This window comes from Parambassis ranga, chromosome 20 (genome assembly GCF_900634625.1).
Source record: "Parambassis ranga chromosome 20, fParRan2.1, whole genome shotgun sequence".
In the NCBI taxonomy this organism is placed as follows: domain Eukaryota; kingdom Metazoa; phylum Chordata; class Actinopteri; family Ambassidae; genus Parambassis; species Parambassis ranga.
Genome location: NC_041040.1, coordinates 10,303,742 through 10,326,040, shown reverse-complemented (window position 1 = coordinate 10,326,040; position 22,299 = coordinate 10,303,742). Strand labels below are relative to the sequence as shown.

The 22,299-nt window shown below is 40.7% G+C and overlaps 2 protein-coding genes across 2 annotated transcripts in view; both read right to left on the bottom strand.

Annotated features, from left to right (window-relative positions):
* The window catches only part of ptprn2 (protein tyrosine phosphatase receptor type N2), a 108,628-nt gene extending 95,534 nt beyond the window's left edge, over positions 1-13,094 (bottom strand). Inside the window, exons 1-2 of the mRNA XM_028432975.1 lie at positions 12,807-13,094; positions 1,540-1,590 (exon numbers count right to left, since the gene is read on the bottom strand). Of these exons, the coding sequence (XP_028288776.1) occupies positions 1,540-1,590; positions 12,807-12,912 (157 nt within the window). The 5' untranslated portion in view covers positions 12,913-13,094. The remainder of the gene's footprint in view (positions 1-1,539; positions 1,591-12,806) is intronic.
* Positions 13,095-14,530: 1,436 nt separating this feature from the next.
* Positions 14,531-22,284, bottom strand: ncapg2 (non-SMC condensin II complex, subunit G2). Its single transcript, XM_028433044.1, has 27 exons — positions 22,220-22,284; positions 21,915-22,023; positions 21,358-21,537; positions 21,076-21,190; positions 20,712-20,869; positions 20,388-20,522; positions 20,207-20,301; positions 19,973-20,129; positions 19,793-19,885; positions 19,569-19,694; positions 19,305-19,484; positions 19,039-19,191; positions 18,708-18,930; positions 18,511-18,608; positions 18,021-18,191; positions 17,870-17,940; positions 17,619-17,772; positions 17,356-17,529; positions 17,135-17,251; positions 16,751-16,891; positions 15,996-16,095; positions 15,686-15,888; positions 15,305-15,439; positions 15,121-15,224; positions 14,928-15,028; positions 14,744-14,843; positions 14,531-14,666 (listed from the first exon to the last, which is right to left on the bottom strand). The coding sequence occupies exons 2-27, from the start codon at positions 21,990-21,992 to the stop codon at positions 14,615-14,617; spliced, it is 3,414 nt and encodes a 1,137-aa protein (XP_028288845.1). The 5' UTR covers positions 21,993-22,023; positions 22,220-22,284; the 3' UTR covers positions 14,531-14,614.
* Between the last annotated feature and the right edge of the window lie 15 nt (positions 22,285-22,299).

Below are 22,299 nucleotides of genomic sequence, written 5' to 3'. Positions count from 1 at the left end.
GGATCCTCTCTGTACCAATGTAGGCCGTGTAATTAAAGCAGTTACTTTATCCTTCTCTTCTGCACTGCCTTCTTCGTAACTGTTTCCTCCAAAACTGGGTTAATATGGAAATAAGCTAGAGCTCCCAATTTGTGTCTCCAACATGCTGCAAATCCAAACACTACCCACTGCCTCGGACAAATAGATACTTCAAAACCACAGCTCAAGACAAGAGTTAGACAAATGGCCTTTTGTTTCTTTATTTTGGTTATGTACTTTGTTTTTTGACAAGAATTCATTGAGTGATTACAGTCTCATGTCTGTTCATTTTAGGTGGTAGATCCAAGCTAACTGCTAGCTACCATTTTATTGATCTGTGCATACACCAAAATATTAATATAAAGATGGGATATTTAAGTGTTTAAGATCATTTTTATCATCTTTTGCTGGACATAAAGAGATGTTGAACTAATAGACAAAAACAAAGTTTAAAGTCAGCTTGTCCTCTTATCCTCTTATCGATCACATCATGTTGTCTAATCATTATGCCTGTGAGAAAAGCAGCAAACAGGCAGCTGTAGGTCTCCTCAAAAACAACTGTATCCTGAACCACTGCTGTATCTGAATGCCTTCTGTTATAGAGAATAAATTAACCTTTCCACGGCTCTGTCACGGCGATGATCCTCGATATCGACACGCTATGAATCCCATTCAAAATTACAGCCCGCTGTGTGATTCGCCTAAATGCCACGCCGTGGAAAGACCCGACATCTCCCCTCCATGCATCAGGTGACATGTTGTCACGGCAACTACTGAGACAGACACATCTATCTTCCATGACAAGATGTTTTTTTCAGATGAGGTCGTGATCATTTGTGGTTCAGGAAAACCTTGGCATTTACAGGAGAAACATCCTGCTGGTATTGATCATAAGATCTGTAGTTCGCTAGATGAATGGTTAGGACTATTATGTGCTCATATTGTATTTCCTTACTTTTTTTTTCAGCCTGGCCACCATTTATTTAAATGCCTTTCTTAAACATGACTCATACAGAGCACCTGTGTCACAATCTATCTATATATAAATCCATGAGTGATTTATAGCTTAGGCTTTTTTCTGCACGTACTGAAGGTTAAATTTATGACTAAGTGCCTCAACACCTAATTCAAGGCTTTACATTTACACAGTGTGATCCAATTATGAGAAACATATGTTCACTGCTTGTGTTGAAACAGTGACTAAAATGTAAAGAGTACAAACCTGTAATTTTAGTTATACACAAAAATCCTAAACAGAGAATCATGTTTTAGCTGGTAATCATAAGCTCATTACTGCATTTTTTGGCCAAGCAAGATTGTGTAGCTAATCCATAGTCATGCAGGTGGGATGTTGAATGATTTCTTGGCTGGTACACATTCTGATGTTGTTAACGTGCTATAAAAACTGAAGAAAGACGGCACTAGGTACAGGCAGAAACAACAGCTACACTCTCTGTAAAGGCACCACACCTCTTTTAAAGCTGCATTTTCAATGTACACGGATCTCTAAAGTGGACTTACCATTGATGCAGAACTCATATGGCCCACAGAGCTCGTCTTCAAACAGACAACCTGTAGGTCAGAGAAGGTAAAACAGAGAGGAGAAGATAAAAATTAAAACATTATAACAATTCAATCAATCTGTTTAAAAAACAAAATACAGTATAAAATTAGCTAAATGTCACCATTCCTGAATATGCCGCAGCTCTACAAGAGTGCAGCTTAGTACTGCATTAACTCTGGCCGTGGGCCTCGCTGCTAATGGCAGAGCCATCAATCATCAATTAGTGTGACTTCTCCTACCCTGTCTCTGACACTAATATCCCAACTCCATGGGCAACGTTTCCACATATGAATGTTGTATGAATATTAATGAACTTCAACACTTGGACAAAGAATGGGTGTTCCAGACTAATAAATGAACAGATGGCAGGAGCATTATGAGTAGCTGTTCCTGTGTTCATATCTCACACGTGGGAGTTGCAGCGAACAGAGGAGGACTGATTGTTCTGCTCGCCGATCTGCACAGGTGATCCTCCACATTTACACGATTCCCGGAAAAGACAGGAGAAAAATAGTCTGCTGGGTAAAAAAAAAAAAAAAAAAAAAAAAAAACCTGCTGATGATGTGGGCAGAATGTGATCACACATTCAGGGACAAAATGAGCTCAGAGAATAAGACAGACCTTCAGTAATGGAAATGCGCTATAATATTTAGGTTTGATTGATAGGCCTATAGTGAGTTTATGGTGTTTGCAGTGCCAAGACTAAATCTCCAAACAACTAGGCCAAGCCTCAGACCTCTCTCTTTACATGTTTTATCTTTGTTTTTTCCCTCTCTGCTCATCAGGCAGAGTGACGGAATTGGATGCAGCCTCTTTGCCCGGTGGCCTCGATGGACAGCAATGAGCAGCTCGTGACTGTGAATGAAGAACAGGCTGAGTAGGAGGAGAGATCTCTGTCAGACTTCTTTAATAATGAGATGAGATAGCTGTGGAGAAGTCTGCTAATCAATTAGCAGGACAGAAGGACAGATAATCAGGTTAGGTGTGGATGAGACAGGAACTTTTGAGGCACCGCTTGTTCAAAGTTTCATCCAGATTTGACACTGGCATCATTATGGCATTGTTCTCTTTAAGATAATCTGCACAGAAACAGGATCATATAGACACAATGAGCAGCCATTTTGTTTAGGAGTTCAGGGCACATTTTATGAAATTACGCCTTTTCGAGTTAATGGCTTCAATATGTCAGAGAAATGGCTATTTAATGATGTAGAGTGAGGCATCATCATAGAGCTGTGAGGTCGCTCAGCTCTCCAAAGGACTAAAAGGCAGAATGGCCCTGAATTTCAAAAACCAAGAACACAAATGGCTTTTCCAACTCATTGTACATATTATTCTGCTACATTCTAAGCTTACCCGTTAATTTAATGGTAACACTGTGGGCTACATCTTTCCCTACCTATGCTGTCATATATCCTGTGTCCTTTTTCAGTTCAAAAATAAGTCTTCATGAGACTCTATAAAATGTAATATGACTACATTATTAAAAACACATGGCTCAATCTTATCTTTGAAAATGGACAATTTTTGTACTTTTTCCAGAATAAAGTCCAAATAAAGGATAGGACTTTACACACCTCACTTGTTTTTTCATTAAATCTTGTGATTATGACTATGACTACATGATTACTTGTTTAGTCAATCAACACAAAATTAATCACAAACTGTGGATAATCGATGAGCTACTGAAGTCAAACAAAAACAACCCATTATCTTGTTAAAGCTTCTAAACTGTGAGATTTACTGTCAATACACTTGCTTCTGTAAGATTTCACTTTGGAAAATGTTCCTCCTTTTTGACATTTCATTGACTGCAACACTAATTTCTTATCTGCCAAAACTTTGAGCTTGAATGTACAACAACACAACAAGGTACGACCAAACTTCTATGAACCAGTACCTCAGCACTGGAACAGTCACGCAATCCCTCTTGACCAAGCATCTCACTGCTGTGCAATTAGTGTCAGCCCATTCAACTTTACCTCCTCATCACTTCCCTGCTTAATTTATTGGGTTCTCTGGGCGGCCTTGTCAGCTCTCAATATTAATTACGACTTTCAAGTAATGATGCATCCAGCCCAGCATAGTTAGTCAGGCATTATGCGTGTGTGCGTGTGTGCGTGCGTGTGTGATATGCAGGGACATAGGATTGATAACGGCACAACCCCTTCCCTCCAACACTATGCCAGAGATGATTAAAATGGTGCCTTTTAATTAAAATGCAATCACAGTGGATGCTGCTGATTACCTAAGGCGGGGCAAAAAAAAAAAAAAATCAACTGAGGAACAAAGCTGGTTGAAAAAAAAGGTGTCCAGGCTATATCTTATTGAAGCATCAAGATAAAAAACAGCTATACTGTATTATTTTGCTCCAGACATAGAAGATCATTTCACAAACAAAATGACCTTTCCGGAAAAAGGGCCACTGTGGCTCTCAAGTACTGAGGGCTCTGTTGCCATGTCAACCTCATCCCAGATCAATCATAGGAGCTCATCAATAGGAGCGCTGACTGTTTGTCAAGTATATATACGTTCAGAAGGGATTGAGAGGATTGACTGAGACCATTTGAGGATGTTGTTGTGTTGATTTCTGATGTGAGCAAATGCAATAATAATTTATTTTATTTTGATCTAGTTGTAGAAATTTTTTTCTGCATGATCACCAACTAAATTCAAAAACAGATTAATTTTATATTAAGGTAAAGATAAAAAATTAATTATAGTAAACATGGCCTTATGTGATAATCACCAGTTCATACCTTTATAAATGGTATAGCTTTTGTCACCTTGGTGTTACAGATTAACAGCTAAGATAATCTGTAAACCATTAGTGATCATCAAATTACTTGATTACAGTTAACAGCAGCACCAGACGAGCGCTAACAACAGGTGTTCTCAATGCTGAAGCTTCCCCTCCTGAAATAGATGCTGTGTGACCTAATTCGCAAAAACAGTTTGCAGGGAGACTCCAGAAGGTCAGTGGATGCAGTTAGTCAGTTCACAGTTTTTTAACAAGATATACTTGTACTTAGCAGTCTCTATTCCCAGGACATGGTGAAACAGTGCGAGACAGATTTGCAACCTGCACACGCTGCTGTGCTTGATTCTGTGTGTCTCTAGAAATGATATATGAGCACTGGTCACAGGTAGAAGGAGACTGAGACGGGTAAATAAGGTGAACAGGGCAGGTGTTGGACAAGTTCAAATTCAGATTCCTACTCAGCAGCCATCACAACTGTGGGCATAGAAGGAAACACCCTCCAATAGTGTTGGCACTGTGTCTATATGGACCTCCCTGGGTGGAGACCCATGAGGACAAAGTTATGGATGAGTGCAGAAAGGACAAATTCCACTTCTCAGACAGCCATGCCTTTTAATTTTCAATTACAGAAACACCACAAAGGTTCAAACTTTGCATAAAAACTCAGAGTTGAACTGCACAAGCATTAAAAGAGAGACGTGCACCTCAAATCCTCCCTCAATCTAGGCCATGAATTTATCAATCATCCCTAACACAACATGCTATGAAAGTTATGCATTAAAAAAAATGCAAAACTCAAATTATGGGGCTGGCCTAGATTTCTCCAAGACCTCGACACACTGCAGCCCCATTATTTCCTCTGCCTGCTTTAATCCAAGTAACTGCAACTGAGAGCAGCAAGAACACCTATGGTAAGCAAAGAGCAGCAGCCACACACCTTGAGACAGGCACACCCAAAAACTGTTAACCTTCAGCTAAAATCTCACAGTGTGTCAGGAACATAACAGCATGGATGTCTCCCCTCAGGGGCGTTAAACCAGAGAGAAGGGAAACGCTAATTTAAGGTCATTAAAAGAATGCAATTACATAAGAATGACAGAGAGTTTCACATTGGAAAAAACTAAAGCATACTAATATCTCAATTAATCTCCACTCAGGTGCAGCCATCTCAGGGCAGATAAGCCCTGAGGCATCTAAGTCAAATGTTTGGCCGTGATTGGCCGACCTTGCACGGAACATTAAATATGTTCCTACGAGGCAAAACCCAAGGCTGAACAAGGAGTCACAGTCTTGATTGTTCACTTTCCCTCACAGGTGGTTGGCCGATGTCGCGATACCATCTGTGATGTCTGAGGGGCCAAGGAGGACACTGAGAGCCTGGCAGTGAGGACAGCCACTCCCAGAGCGTTCTGCAGTTAAGGACATAATTCATTTACTCTCTGGGGCCGCCAATATATCGTTTATTATAAATATAAGCTGCTGCAACCAAGGACACCTCACTCATTTTTAATCACACACACCTGTACTGTCAGCCAAAAAAGCCATTTTAGATGTTAGGTGAAAACGGCAATAAAAGTGCAAGTGCATCGCGAACAGGCAGCGTGGCTGGAGCAGGGACAACAGCTAAAGCATCACCGGCAAGCAAATTAGCATCAGCTTGACACCATGTCCGCAGATTTAAACAGCTTGTGTCATTAAGGCTCTCTCATGCTAAAATTAAAGATGGCTGCAAGCTTTCCTCTGCTCCAGAAGGTCTGTTCTTGTCAAAAGCTGCACATCACATTTCAGCAAACGAGCTACAGTTAGCTTATTGTTATCCTCAACATGTATTCCTCATGCACTTTTCATCTCAACTGCCATTACTGTTGTATAAATAAGACCATGATATGTTCTACATATGCTTCTAGGGTGACTGATAGTGTGAATAATTCCACATTTCACAATAGTATGATAACAACCTGTTGTTACAGGCTTTATGTGACAGAAAATGTATGTTTATGCTAAACGAAACAGTGTGAAATGTTGGGAAATACACAGCCTTCTCCAGTAAAATTAAATTTGTATATTTAAAGCTAATAGCATAATGTTAACTAGGGAAAAAAGTCAAGCTACAAACATTGTTTTTACACGCAGAGGCATTGTGCCTAAGTGCCTCCCCTCAAAATATAAAATTTCTGGTTTAGGGCAAATGTCACATCAGAAAATAAATCTGAAGGTTCTTGATATGCATAATTAGCAGGAGCCTGATGCATCCGGTCAACGGGTTCTGAGGTCACTTTGAGTGGAGAGAGGACCTGACGTAAAACCACCTGACATCCAGAAGAGTGTAACCAAGCACAGTTCTCTTAGAATCCCCAGGCAGGCAGGTCGCTCTCAGTCACTCAGCTGCCAGCTCCAGGCGACAGCCGAGACAACGGCCATGAATTAAAGATGGCAGCGTCACTGCGGCAACCAGAGGACCCAGAAATAGGCTGGTTTGACCTTTTTCCTGACCTGCACTGAGTGATTCAGACATTTGATTTTTTCCCCTCTTCTGAGGTGTGACTGGGTGTTGAAGTGCAGAGGCAGAGTGAGTCAAACAGCCAAGCTTCGTGTTTCTCATTCAAGTGAACCAACACAATGAGGGAAGTCCTCCAGATGAGGATAAACATTTAACTCACAGGAGTGCTGGTTGAACTTTTGTTAAAGTGCGGGTCATCAGAACTCTCTGCCTACCTGCAGATGTAAAGCCAATAGACATGCAAATGGAGGTGAAATTCCATTTATGAGGTCAAGTCATTGTTGTGCATGTTTTTTGGTTCCAAATGAAATTGGACCACCTGTGGAATGAAGTCTCTTCAGCTAATTGTTCAGACTTTTGGCGACAACACATTAAAACCACAGCGTGTGTAAAAAGTGTGTCTGCCTGGGACATCAGGCTGAGCATTAGTGGAGCTAAGGCAGCCAGGTGATGCTTGGCATCTGCTGTAAAGTGGATAAGAACACAAAACTAGTATGATATAGTCGGAGGAGAATAGACATTAGTATTCTTTTAGATTCATGGTAACCTGATGAATAGAAGCCTAGCTTGTCTTTTATGCATTAGCTGTAGCGGCAGGAAAAAAGACACTAATGTACTTGACAGACAAAACTAGTAATATCAATTAGTCACAAACTACAAAAACACCTCCCCCATTAGATTTTCAGCCTCTCTCTGCTGCACTGACAATGCTTCTGACAGTCATTCTCTTTTCATGCTGCACTGAGAACTGGTCTGGAGTATTAATCAGCCTCACCCAAAGACAAAACAGGCACATTACTGCTTTAATCACAGCCAGAGATAGTATAGATTAAATCTTGTGCTCAACTCTTTCTGAATCCTCATTACTGTGTTATTGTCCTCATTATAAATCTTGGCTAGGGAACAGAGAGGTGACCTTCGCTGAACCCTTTTTCAACACCATTTAATTTCAACCTTGTGAGAAGGCATAACAGAGGATGTTTTCACACCCCGCTGTGTCACAAGGCAGTGAAGCTCAGGTGCATGATGTGCTGAGACGCTTCAATAAGGAGCCAAGTATTCACCTGACATGTTTTGAAATATAAATTAATAATAACATGTGGAAGCGCTGTCTCTCACTGAAAAAACACTGCTCTTGAGGCACACCTCTTCCTTCTCCCCTCCTTGACCCAGAATATCTGCGAGATTCACCTTGAACCGAAGCCTAACGAGATGGATCGTCTCCACGCGTCTATTTGACATAATTCTTACTTCCTTCCTCTCTCAAGAGATGCTGACGTTTGTCAGGAAAGACAAAAAAAAAACCAGCCGCTCTGCTCTCAACACACTCCTCCGAGCATCTGTTGCATTACAAAGAAACCTAGCACTTCATCTGTTATCGCAGCAGCCGTGGCAGCATCCCAAGCCGTGAATACACAGCATGCCTTGTGTCAGTTTTGCTGAAAATCAGTGCTTACACTTTCAAGGCTATAACTTGTATAACTTATAAAATGAACTAAAAACGCAAAGATCCAATTTTCAATAGCTTATCAGCATATTCAGCTGCTGAAAACAGCTGCATGTGGGTTCAGTGAGGCTGAGAAAAGGCTGTTTAAGACACTGCATGCTGTTTATTACTGGAATCAATAGACATATATTGCATTCAACAACAGATGATAGAGAATATTATGTTATGTCAATTACACTCATACTGAATGCTGCAGCTGTTGAGATCATTAATTTTGAAAACATTTCAAATAACACCAAATGCTCATCAAACCAGTCCCTGCACTGACATATGTACACAGAGTGGGGTTTGTGCTGCACAGTAAAATCTCATCCAATAAACACTTTACCATTTATTAGATGACTCAAAGCCTTTAGTGAATTTGGAAAGGGGATTCTCATCCCAAGTGTCAATAAAAAGTCTGAACTGAGGCCCGATACTGGCTGCTTCAAGCTGACCCTCAGCCAGATCAGTCAAGAAGCCTAAAATGTCCCAAGAGAAAAGAGAAATGCACCATAACCTTTAGTGAGGGTGTGAAAGAGAAATTTTACTAGCTTGGCAGTCCGATTGGTTCTTATCCTTGAATCAGCGTTAATTATGAATTGGCAGAGGGTAGCGTTTTAGAGATAGAGTTATCATTGTCCTTTCTTTCATAACATGGGGAATGTGTTATGCGTTGGTATCCATGTGACTTCTGAACGAACAGGGTCACACAGCGTTGCTGTTTACAGTCCAACTTGTGCTGCAAATTAGAGGTAGGGGACGTATGTGTACAACAAACAGATCACCTTCAGCTAACACGCTACACTAAAGCACTATGTGTGTGAAACATGTGACAAGGCAAGGCTGGAGTATGAGAGGTTGTTAAGCCTCTCCACATAGATTGATTACCTGCAGGCCATAAAAACCTGTTCAAACATGAGTTGTCACTACTACAAACAGAATCAAGACAGCTTCTGGTACCACAGTGTTGTCCCTTTGCCTTCCTAATATACATTACATTTTACTGAGACTAGCAAATGTCACCATGCTGGACTATGACAGTGAGCATGTAATACGTCTGCTTAACAATGTCATGATAGCATGCAGCCATGTCATGTCACCCCTGCTCTTCATAGCTAATGTTATTATTACTGATAATAGGTCAATGTGTGCTTTTAATTCTGACCTTGTTAAACATGGATTTGAAGGACAGTCATGTTTACTTGTATTTCCAAACATTAGTTTATAGAACTACTTGTGTAATGCCATGTAATGGACTACTGTATGCCTGTTCCCCAGACAGTTAAGGAATAAGTCCAAAGGGAGAATTGAGGAGAAGTGTCCTAGCAACAGAGGGAATAATAAGACAACACAGACCAAGCAACATATAGGAGGAAACAAGACCTCGTTCCAATGAAGCCGAAGACGTCTACCTGACCTGGATGTATGTCATGTTTATAATCCTCACTATTCTCATATCACCACACATTTCAATAGCTTCAGATGATTTACAACCACTTTACAGACATCTGATATCTCCACTCAGTCCTGACGTGTATTGGATGACAGAGGCCTGTGGCAGAAAAGATAGAACTCAGCACACTATGAATCAAATCTAACTTGTCTGGGTATATTAGGCGATGGCTGCCGATAGCCAGCTGTAATGAAAAGGTCCGGCAGCACAGCTTAAAACATGACGTCTCCATGTACATACAGGTGAAAAGCAACCGTGTCACATATCTCTATCATCAATACATGCTACAACATTCCTTAATTTAAGAGCTGCTTCTATAAAGTGGGTGAGCGGAGGCAGAATTCCTTAAAGCCGGTGCTGATCAACACAATCAATACTCAGCAATTAAACAACAAGTTTCTCGGCTCACTCTGGTCTCTGTGTTCCTGATAGATTTGTGTGGTACTAACACCTTTTAAGGTGTTAAAACTGACACTGTGTGCCTTTAATTAAATCACAACAAATATTTACAACCAATGCTTTAATTTAATATTTCTCCATATTCACATGTGTTGAAACATACAGTTTTTTTCTACTAATCAAATATGAGCCTGCAGTAGAAGAATGAGTGCCTGTCTAGTTAACAAATGTGGGATTTTCAGGAGTTGTTATTGGAATTCAGGACACTGACAAACCTCTGCAAGCAGCAGAGAAATGTTGAACAGCATTCCTCATAGTAATAGTGATTGTAAAGCACCAGAGTGTTGATGTGCAACAAAATCAATTTCTGCACGTTTTCCCTTGTTTAGACTCTACAGTGGTAAATTAATTCATTATTCAAATTATTCTTTTTTTCTAACTCAGGGTAAACAACACATTAACCTCCTTGCACTCTGGATGTAAAGCTTAGAGGAATAGTTGCCAATCTTTGATTAAACTCTATCTTTTTCTCTCTTCACTCATAAAGTAAACACCTCCATGGGGCAATTAATGACTTGATTAATGAATAACAGTGTTGTTAAGCCTGTCAAATGACCCTGCGTTTGGATAATTAATGCTTTTGAACTACGTTTTTGCTTTAAGACACTGTTTTCAAGGCTGGTAAGTGAGTCACCTCAGCAGGAACGGACCGGAAAGATTTTAACCCATGTGCCACCTCTGCTGAGTGTTCTCATTGAAGCAGAAGCTCAGACCTCAGATGTCACATGATCAGGGTGATCAAAGTGTTTCAAAGCAGCAGCAAGCAGTCACTACAGGCCGTCAAGAGGAGACTTTTCAGACTAAAAACTATACAGTATATGAGACTGCGCTCTGGACCGGTCATAATAGCTATAGCTCATAAACGCATGTTTTCACTTAAACAAAACCTCACAGATACTTGGATAAGCATTGTTTGATTATGAATTATTTTATAATATCTTTCATCAAAGTAAGTATGTTTTCAATTACAGCTAAGTGACTTTAGTCAGCTTTGCAATCGCAGTAGCAATTAGCATTAGATGCTAAGTTAGCTGTCCTGTTTTACAAGTTTGTTATTCTCTGTTTTTTTTTTATTAAATATGCAAATTATTTTCTATGTTTTGCAATGTTTGTGCTTAAGTTGCCTCTAATGTTTATATCTTTGTTTTTGCAGTGTAAGTGTGCACATTATCACCATTTAACTGTTACATTTAAAGGTCTAATTGTGTGAAGTCATAATAGTTTTGGATAATTGCTGAAGTGCATTAAGAGCTGACTCTAATTTCCTGGCACTGTCAGAGGTCTCTTGCATTGGGGCCAAATACACAGAAGTTGTTCAATATTATTTGGACCTTAAATGCAAAAATCATAACGTGCAGCTGCACAGCCCGTCTGGCTTTAAGACATTCAGGACCTACACAGTACATGCACACACAGCACACACAAACACTATGACTGTGTCTGTGTGAAGACATGGGCCTCTACAGCACATATAGGCAGCTACATCACACCAGCACACTTTGATCCAAAGCTTTCCAGTGACACAGCGTAATCCGCAGTGGGACTCATTAAAAACAATAACCATCTCTAGCTCTCAGCCACACTCTGACAATGGAGACACACACACACACAGTTAAATAAACACTGCATTCAATGAGAGAAACACACTTGGGGAAACAGCACTGACTCATTCACAAGTATTTTTAAGCATAAATTAAGAGAAGAACTCCATGAGGAAGAAAATGGCAACTTCTGGTTAAAAATACTGACACTGCATGATGATTTATAAAAGCACCGACACCTTCCTGTGCTAAATATACAGAATATGATGCAGCTCAGTGTCGGTATGAATCATCACACAGATAGGATGCCAAACAGAGACCTATATTTGCCTCATGATAAAGTTTATGCTGTCATGTGTTCTGGCTGCTGATCCTGGCCTGGTAAGTGTGACTCCCAAGTGTGAACTGGCAGATTCCACCAAAGTATTCATACATATTTGCTCCACTGTGGACACCTGCCATTCAAATCACACTGCTAGTATTTGAGGCAGACCCAAAATAAAGGTGACGAAAATACAACTAAGTCTGAATATGTAGGATGCCCTTTTTATGTGGAGGCATAGGGTGTTATAAAATATTTATCCAGATTTAAAATTGCATGCTCCTTCAGGGTATGTGTGAGTAATTTTTATGGGCAGGGGCATATTATGAAATGTTATGCACTGGCAGTGAAGCTCATTAAGGATGCTGTATAGCAGTTTACATAAAGATGACAGTTCATGAGACAAGTTAAAAGTCTCAGAGGAAAGATTTGATCCACACAGGCCTGATAGATTATGTAACTTTTACCAGCTGGAGCTTCACAGTTCCTCCACTCAGATATATAAAAGCAATATGTATATATGTATATATATGCAAATATAACAGACATCTAACAGGGATTTACTGAACTTTTGTAAAGACACAGTCCAAACCAGACAGTGAAGAGGGTTTAGCAGCAAGGACAGAGTCTGAGAGGAACTTGGAAAGGAGGAGGAAAGAAAAAAAATGCATCTTTATAATACAGAACTGGATTACTCACCGAATTTCCTGTCAGCAAAGGCAGGTGAGGAGCAGAGGCTGGCAGCCAATGCAGCGAAGAGGACGGGACACCACCGTGAATCCATGCCGCTCCTGCCAATATACATACATACACACACTAATCCATCGCACACCTCCAGCTAAAACAGCATGATCAACGACAGGCTGCTCGGACGAGAGGCAGAGGATTAAAGAGGCATGTTGAAGAAAGAATTAAAGAGAAGACGGGAGCAGAAAGCGGAAAATGGAAAACACAATACAGGCGTTGTTTCAGCACCACAAACAGCAACCAGCTTCACGGAGGAGCCCCTCCTAAGGTCCTGACGTCAAACACACACATGGTGAGGAGGGATGATGCACGCGGCATGCAACAGAGATGGAGGGATGGAGAGAAGTGACGGAGGAAACACGCTGCTGCTGCATACACCTCATTCAAATGCTATACATATACTGCTGGGGTCCTGACGACCCAATTCTGGCTTGACCTTTTATTCTAAGTGATTTGGTGAACAAAGAAAAAATATATGAATAGAAAGAAATAGCATGTCGTTTTCTCTTTAATTTAAAATAACGACAGAACATGTAGTTCTTACCTTCTGTCTTCTTCCACGGCATGAAAAACGGGTGCAAATCTGCAATACAACTGATACAGAGCTAACTTAGCACCGAAATTTGCCTTTAAATAAATCATATTAGCTGATGTTTAAAAGTTTCCAGACATTTAAGTATATACGTTATTTAAAAAAAACAGTCTGGTATTTTTTTTTAGCTAAAACTCCTAGCTACTATGCTAACAGGTGGGCATTTCCGGGAAGTAGGTAACATGCTAGCTAGCTAATTTATCTAACTAGCAGTTTGATCCGCAAGCGTTGGCTAAAATTTTCAGAATATATGTAGTAAGTAACAAATATCCTCCACAATCCATGTGTATTGAAAAGTAAGTATATACTAATTACCACCTGTTTAAAATGTAGTAGGCTAGACCTGGAGGAAGTACACAGGCTGTAAATCTTCATCCAGAATAAAAACACCTTTTTGTGGTAGTGTGCCTCCACCTGTCAGTCAAGTTTTATCATCATCATTATATCATTACTTATTTATTAACCGACAAGAAACAAATTACTAAATGAGTGTCTTCACTGTGAGGACTTAAAATAAAGGGCATCAGCTATTTTATCCAATTAAACATTTGGGTTCAATTTTCTTATCTATCAGTTCAGTTAATAAATTATGTATTAGCAGATATTGATACTGACCACATTCATAAACATGGGAAAACATTAAAACATCATTTAAAAATCTTCTAGAGGCATTAAATACAATGTGACAGCGTATTGGACCTCTGAAATCAGGTACAAATATACATTTTTACAAATAAAGTATTTTTAATTAAGGAGAATTACTATCAAACTCATGACATGAACTGATGTCAGCTAGAACCTTTAAGTTTGTGTTTTTGGGGTTCATAATGTTCAGGAACAGCATGTAACTTCTGCAAACGAAGCCAGTAGCCTTTAAGATTGAAGACAAGTCAGAGGATGATTTATTGCTTGTTTGTAAGTGTTATTACTTTACAAAGTGCTGCATAAGCAAGAAATCATCTGAGGAGAAAATAAAGATCAAGTTTAGGCTGATTGATACAGATTTTTTTTATTCTGGTTACTGACAGTCCAAAAGATATATAAACACAGCAAGCTTGAAAAATATATGTATTCATAATTCATCTGAAAATGTGTCACCCTGCTTTGTACGATACAAATGTCAAGCAGAATTATGACAAAGTTCATCACGTAGCACCTTTTTTTAAACTCACGAATGCAGAATGTCATTCAAAGTCGTCACAGAAGACTCGTAAATAACCCTGTGGCAGAAGAAGGATTATAAGGTCAGCCATAACAGCCCATTTGTCTGATTATCTGAATCATGTGATTGCCGTACCTCTGGATCCCTTTGCCATCTACAGATGTGCCCACATGTTTGTGAAGCTGCTGCTGGACAGAGATCGCTGCTGTTCTCAAAACCGATTTACAAAGTCCCACTAATGAATGAATGATTAATATGTAAGCATGTTTATCAACACAAACACAAGCCTCTGAATCTTTACATGTGTTTTCAGACTTACTGTGTTTGATGACTGCAAAAACATGCAGGACGGCAGCCAGTTCCAGAAGACCAGTGATGGCCTCAGAGTCCAAAGATGAACTGACCTCTGCTAAAAATGACCTGAAACACACACGCAACAAACAAATCACTGCATTTACCTTCAGTGTTTATTACAGGGATTTGGTTCCATTTTGGGAAGAAAAGGTTTTTACCTGGTGATAGAGGATGATTTGAGTATGATTGACAGCAGCGTGCTGGAAAAAGGAGGCATGTCCTCCACTGACTCAGGGGTAATCACCTCCTCAGGATGTGTAATCTTTAAAAATAAGAGCACAACAGCTGACTCACACAGGTTTTTCCATATCAGGACACAGAGGATATCTGTAAAGCACCCACCTTCTGGAGTGAATGTCTTTTCTCCACAATAATGACAGCAAACATCGTAGAGAACACTCCACTGAGAGGCGCTCTGTCCCACATTTGTGCCACCTGGAGGAAGTCTGTCAGACCAGGATGGGCTAATTGACAGAGCTGAGCCAGGACAGAAAGAGGGAAAGACTTATGACTTCAACTATGGTGAGCCCTGCAAAGATGGCTGTTATTAACTGATTTACAAGAAAATCAGGTGCATTTTGTTTACTTCTTGTTATATTTGACCCGTGGCCTGTCATACTGAAACCATTCAAGCTTTAATTTAATGAAGAGAAGATCTGTTTTGTTTTACACTAAAGTAGTACTAAATAAATTGACAAAATGAATTTTGAGATGTCAGTGTACCTGTCTTCCCTCCTCTGGTTCCTTCCTTAGGAGGCGAGCCAAAAGCTCTATAATCTTCTGGAAAATGTTGGCCACTACCCCCAAAATGACAGTGGTTGGATCCTCCTGATTCTCCTGATCCTCATGTTGGTCCTCAGGTACATAACTGTTTGCCACCTCTTTCAAAATCGGCAGCACTGCAGGAATGCACAGGTAGCCTGTCTCTGTAAGCACAAAAGAAACACACTTTTCATTCAGGAAAGGCAACAAATGTGGTTTCAGTTAAAATAAATGTTGTTGTTTAGACTTTTTTTCACACCGACACACTCACCTGAGAGGAGAACCAGGGAGCACAGGTGCAGGATTTGACCCTTGAACTTCTCGTCGCCCAAACCCACAAGCAAAAGGTCACGGCATACTGTCAGGAAGCTCTGCATTGACAATGACATATATCTTCATAAACAACAGACAGAGATAAGAATGAAGGAAATAACACGTCAGTGTATCTCACATCACACACTCGGGGATAGAATATATGATGCAGCTGCCATGTGATGACAGGCTGACAATGATGGCACAAATGAGAAACAAACCCATTTTAGCATGGTGGTATGAGCAAGACGAAGCATGTATTGAAGGTGTTTATGTGTGTGTGTGTGGGGAACAGAACAATCCACAAGGAGTCTAAATTTACCAGGCAGCCCTGAAAGTCCTGGAAGCAGTAGGCACCACAAAACCTAATGTTCTGAATAACAACATAACTGCGATTTCATCTCCTGCGTGGATACAGGCTGTGTGCTGGGAGGAAAATGAACAAAGGAAAAATCTAAAGTGCCAATTTATGAACAAGGAGATCTGATCTTAACTCGCCTGCAGAGAACTCATTTTTACTTGGGTGACTTCACATAAATGATCTTACAGGTGTGAGTGAGGAAAAAGTGCAGCTCCAACATGACACAGCTGTCACAGATACTCTCCACATGCAAATAAAAAGACTGTAAACCTTACCTCAAAGCAGCTGAAACTTTGATGAACCACTGAAATTTGAGCTTGTGCTATATAAACTATGTAAAATACTGAGCTCACCTCAGTTATCTGGATGGCCAGTGGCTGTGATGAATCCTCACCGCCATCGTCTGTACTTTTAGTCAAGAAGGGCAGCACCCTGTCAACTACCCACGCAGCCACATTCTCCAGAGAGAGCAGGTAGTACCGTTCTTCTGATAACTAGGAAAGAGATCAAAGATCTTATTGAAGCTCAGAAAGAAAGGAGCAGGATTGTGATAAAAAATAGCTAGCTCTCACCTCAAAATATGTAGGGGAAAAATTATTAGTCTTAGCTGAATACATACACAGAGGTTGTATCATCTGCCCTGTCTGCAATCAGCCCAAAGTTTGCAAGATAGCTTGCTTTGAGAGGCTATGTAGGTTTCACTGTAATGTCAGATGAAATTATGTACAGAGACTTACACTGTGTTGCAAATGGGCACTAAGACGACCATGAAGCATGAGGGCTTTCAGCGCTGCGTCCACACTGGGACATTTTGGGTCTTCATTGGTACCACTGAGATGAGAATACAGCAGTGTCTGTTGAGACAAATATCACAGAGAACCCACTTGTATTGGAGAATAACCTCTATTAAATTTAACACAGTCACCTCTTACAATCTACTGGGTATTATCCAAAATACCTTCCAGCTCCCTAGAACTGTGTGAAGCTGTTTAAGCAGTCTCTGACTGACAACGAGGACCTTCTCCCGTGTTGACGTCTGGCTGAACAGGTACTCCAGGTAAGCAAGGGCTAGGTCTGGTTTGGCCTCAACTGTCTCCTGGATTTGCACCTTCCGACTGCCGGTCGCCTTTTCCTGGAGTTCACAGTAAGAAACTTTTGTAAAATTCTAAAAAATGTGACTATTTTCATCGAATACATCCAGCCCCTTGGGGGATGACTGACCCCTTGCTTGGGCAGCGCCTCTGTGAGCCAGTCAGTGATGAGTTCAACGATGTCAGTAGTCTGGTTCCAGCTGCAAATGCAGTCAAGAAGCAGGCCATAGTGTGATGGACCAGCTCCTGAGTCCATCCTCCTTAGTTTGGACAGGACTCCACAGCTAGGAGAAACAGAGCGAAGGAAAAATGAGGGAGAAAATGTTAAAATCTCAGAGCAGAATAGAGACAAAAAGAGACCAGGAATGCAGTACTGCTCACCTGAATGTTGGGACGGCAGCTGGAGGCATGAACGAGGCCAGTTGTATGAGTGGAACAACAGCCTGCTCATCCTGAAAAACAAAACACGACTGCTTTGATAATGCTTATTCAGAGAAATGTAAATAAATACAGTGCCATGCAGCTGATGTACCTCAAAGGCCTGGAAATATTTGGACATGACACTCCCGAACTTGGCAAATGTGTACTTCTGGGCTTCTTCATTTTGTTTAAGGGGCTTCTTGACACTTTCCCATAGGATGACCAAAACTTCCAGCAGACCAGACACAACAGCCTTGTCTTTCCCCAACGTAACAGGTGCAACCTGACCAGATCAACATTTACAGACACACAGAACTCATTTTGAAGTCACAGATTTGTGTAAGCTTACTTTTTGCACACAGACAGCTGAATAAACTGAAAATTGTTGTGATCAGGCTGATAAAACACAAATTCAACTTCTCATTTTACATGGAGTGTGGTGTCTTTGGTGGCAAAAACATGCTTTGCAGCTGACCCCATTTAAAATTGTTTGGCATCGGTGCCAGCTACTATTGATTGTAGGTAATACAGTGACTATGGTTATGAATGACAAACAAATACTTATAGGTAAAAGTGAAACTAGCCCTGTGTTGACTTCTTACCATGCCGTTTTCCTTGTTGCTCTCATTCAGGTCAGACTGATCACAGTCAATCTGGATGCAGCTATTCAAAACACGGCGAATAGCCAGCATCAACTTTACTGGAAGAGAAAAAAAAAAAAACAATGGATTACTGCTCTTAATATTTGAATAACTTTACATATAATTATTTATTTTTTGGCCAACTGCTGGGCACTCACTTATGTTAGTGGGAGCTGTATGTTTGTAAGCAAACTGGTAGAATTTCCTGGCAGCCATAGGGTTCATCTGGATGAGGGTGATGCAACGGCAGCACCACTCCTTCTCCGATTCGTTGACAGGGAAGAACGACTTGAAGAGTAGGTCGACAATACGCTTAGAGACAGAATGTGAGTCTACAGCTAGGCGTGCCAAGAGATGCTCCATGCTGCACACATCCCAGAACTGGTAATTGGTAGGTAGAGGGGAAAAAATGATTATTCACAAGCTTTGTTATCTTGTCATTGCAGTGTGTTGCAAAGTAATTTAGTAAACTTATGTCTGAATACGTACCTTAGCAGCTCGAACTGCTTTGACTTTGATCAACATGTCGAGGAAAGCTGCACGGACTTTCTCTGAAGTGTCATGAAGGCTGTACTTGACAGTGGGTAGGAGTTTTTCCAGCAATGGATGGCAGAGAGCGTTGTCCAGGACAATAGTCAGACACTAGGGAAAAAAAATAATACACACACACCACAAGTCATTAAATATCCAGCCCATCAGTCATAATATAGCCAAGTTAATAAACATGTTTCCAGCTTAGATCTGAAATTTTCCACCTTGAAGACCGAGCAGCGGACATCAGGGGAGCTAGAGTCAGCTGACAGCTCCATCACCAGCTTCTTCAGGAAGTCTGTGATGACAGTGGGAGGGAGGAGCTCCCAGCACTTAGCCAGGATCTTACAGACGCCCAGGATGGCAGTGGAGCGCACAGTGGGGTGGGGGTCATCAAGGAGGCCCTGAGGATGGCACATATTTTAAGTTTGGTTAATGGAAAAATTTACCCCAGTGCAAAAAGACATAGCATGGTTGTTAAAAGTTACCATTGCGGTGTCCAGCTGCTTCTGAATGTTCTGGTCAATATTCTCATTGCTCTGATCTGGGTCATGGACTGGGAAGGCCTCAGTGAAAAGCAAAGTGGCATTTGCACGCACCTCAAAGTTTGAAGCCTGGATGGAACAAAGGGAGAAACAGCTGACTAGTATAAGACACTACAATATTAATATAAGTGCAGCTAAATAAACGCAACTATGTATATGGTACATACACTAAGAAACTTCCAGAGAATGGGCCTGTAGAGATTATAGAGCATCTTGTCCACACTCTGACTGCCCTTCCTCATGTGAAAATAGCTTAAAATCTGCACATGAGAAGAAAAAGATCAGTGTAAACACAGTCAGTATGACATGCTTTCAATGCAGTCTAGGTTCTACAGATTACATTATACCTGTCGAACTTTGGCATGGACAGGTGATGATCGATGGAGTAATATTGCACTCTGCATAAAATCCTGAATGCACGTGCTCTCGATCTTTTCAATGAATTCTCCACTAGCCTTTTTCCAGGCTCTGAAGTAGATCTCAGTTATATGAGTCATCATGGTCCTGAACCAAACAGTGTAAGGGTTAACCACAACAGAAAAAATTCAGCACTATCACTTAGTGTAAAGTCAGCTTCTTACTTGCTATAAAACTCCAGCTGGTTTTTCATGGTGGCATGAATAACCCAGATGAAGTCAATGTTCCAGCTGAAAAGAAACACTAGGAATCGTTTTCCCTGCAACAATACGCACATCATCAGGCTGGCAGCTCAAAGGCAAAACAAACAGTGAATCATACCGTCAGAAATATCACTGTACTCACATCATCACTTCTGATGTAAAATGGACTGTGAAAACACTGAAGCAACAAGTCGGTTATCTGCTGGTTTTCTTCTCTTGTGTAGTCCAGACCCAAAAGAACGTTATGGAGACTCCACACTCTTTGGATCTCAGCACCCTGAAGACACAAGATAAGGAAGTGGAATATATAATATATAATATATAATAAAACATACAGAAATAAAATCCTGTTTTGTAAAAGGTTTTCAGTCATCAACAGACTGCAGTGGTCTTCACTGCTACATGTTTGAGAACAAATTGTACTGGCTGTCAGAACACTGACATACAACTGAGTGGTTATACTCACTGGTTTTTTCAGAGTGAAGCTCCTCTGCAGGGACAGGATGAAGGCAGTGCGGCCAAACTTTTCTTTCCCCTGCAGCTCCTTTTTCCACCAGGCCACACACAGTGTGTGGATGTGAAACTGCAGAGGTGACTCTGTTACTGGAAGCGACACAAGAATGTCTGGAAGAAAAGAGCAAAAAATAAATAATAAAAAAACAAAAATCAGTCTATCGCTATGGAGCTATAGAGACATAACATTTTTGACTTCTGTTTTGGAATGGGACTGTGTTTCAAAAAGTGTTTGTTCTCTTGCGGCAAATGAAACACCTTGTTTGTTTGCTATTCTAAAAAAACGTTTCTCTTTTAATCAATATGTGGTCACTTACCATGAAGCATATGGGCAATTTGCAGAAGAGCAACATAGGTGTCACCATCTTGTAAAACTTTTAGAGACTCTGCAGCTACCAGTGTGACACCTTCCACAACAGCCATAACATGTTTCTGAGGGAAAAAGCAGTGGATGCTTGTTTACAAAAATGAAGGTAGAGACAATTAAAACTGTGCTACCAGCTGTGTCATTTATCACAGTTGGTGTGAGTTATTTCTACATTACAAAACAAAAACACACACTGTGTCACTCTGTCAAAACAAAACAAATCTGGACTGACAGGGTCTGCAGCTGGCTCCTCCTGCATGTCATCATCCTTGCGCTGCTCCCAGCACTCTGGAGGCAACTCCAGCAGGGTGTCCTGCAGGAGTGAGGCCAGTTTCCCCCACAGAGCCTCCCTCTGGTCTCTGGTCATCTCCTGAACCACCTCCTCCACATCGAAAGGCTCAGTTTTGTCCTTCTGCTCAACAAGAGAGACAGTAGCAATGAGCAATTTGAAAGAGCAAAAAAGTAAACATAAAATATAAACTATGAATAAGTAGAGCTATATACATAAATGTGCATGTGTATTAGAAACACCCTGTCTCAAAGGATTTTTAACACAAGTTAACACATTTGTCTCTTCTAAGCAGCACTCATTTCTTACTGAAGAGAGCCCCTGTGTCTAGAAACAAATGTGATTAAACATATAACTTAGGCATGCACTGTCCTTGTAAATACTGTAACATGCTAAAACTAGTACACTTAATGTGTGTGTGTGTAATGTCGCCCACAACAATATTCATCCAATACATACCCAGATTTCTTGGTTTCCTGATAGAGTTAACATAAACTTACGTGAAGCTGAATAAAGCGAAGGAACTCCTCCACATTGTCCTTACTGGCAGCTTCTAAAAACAGCTCCCGCTTCGACATGATTTCTGTTTTGAGAAGACTTTCAGCAAACCTGCGACAAACAACAGCGGCGATTATTTACAGAAACTCACCCGTTACTGTAAGATCAAACCGAACATGGCAGTTCGCTGTTTTTACCGTCAAAAAAATGTTTCTGAGAGTTAACCCCACCCTGCGCTTTACTCCGTGTTATATTATGACGTATAATCACGAATATGTAGCATTAAAATATAAGATTTGTCTGTTACCTGCTTTTAATTGTTTTGTGCGGCAGCGATAGAGGAATGACAGCCACCCATAACAGCAAACCCGCGCAAATTTGGAATCC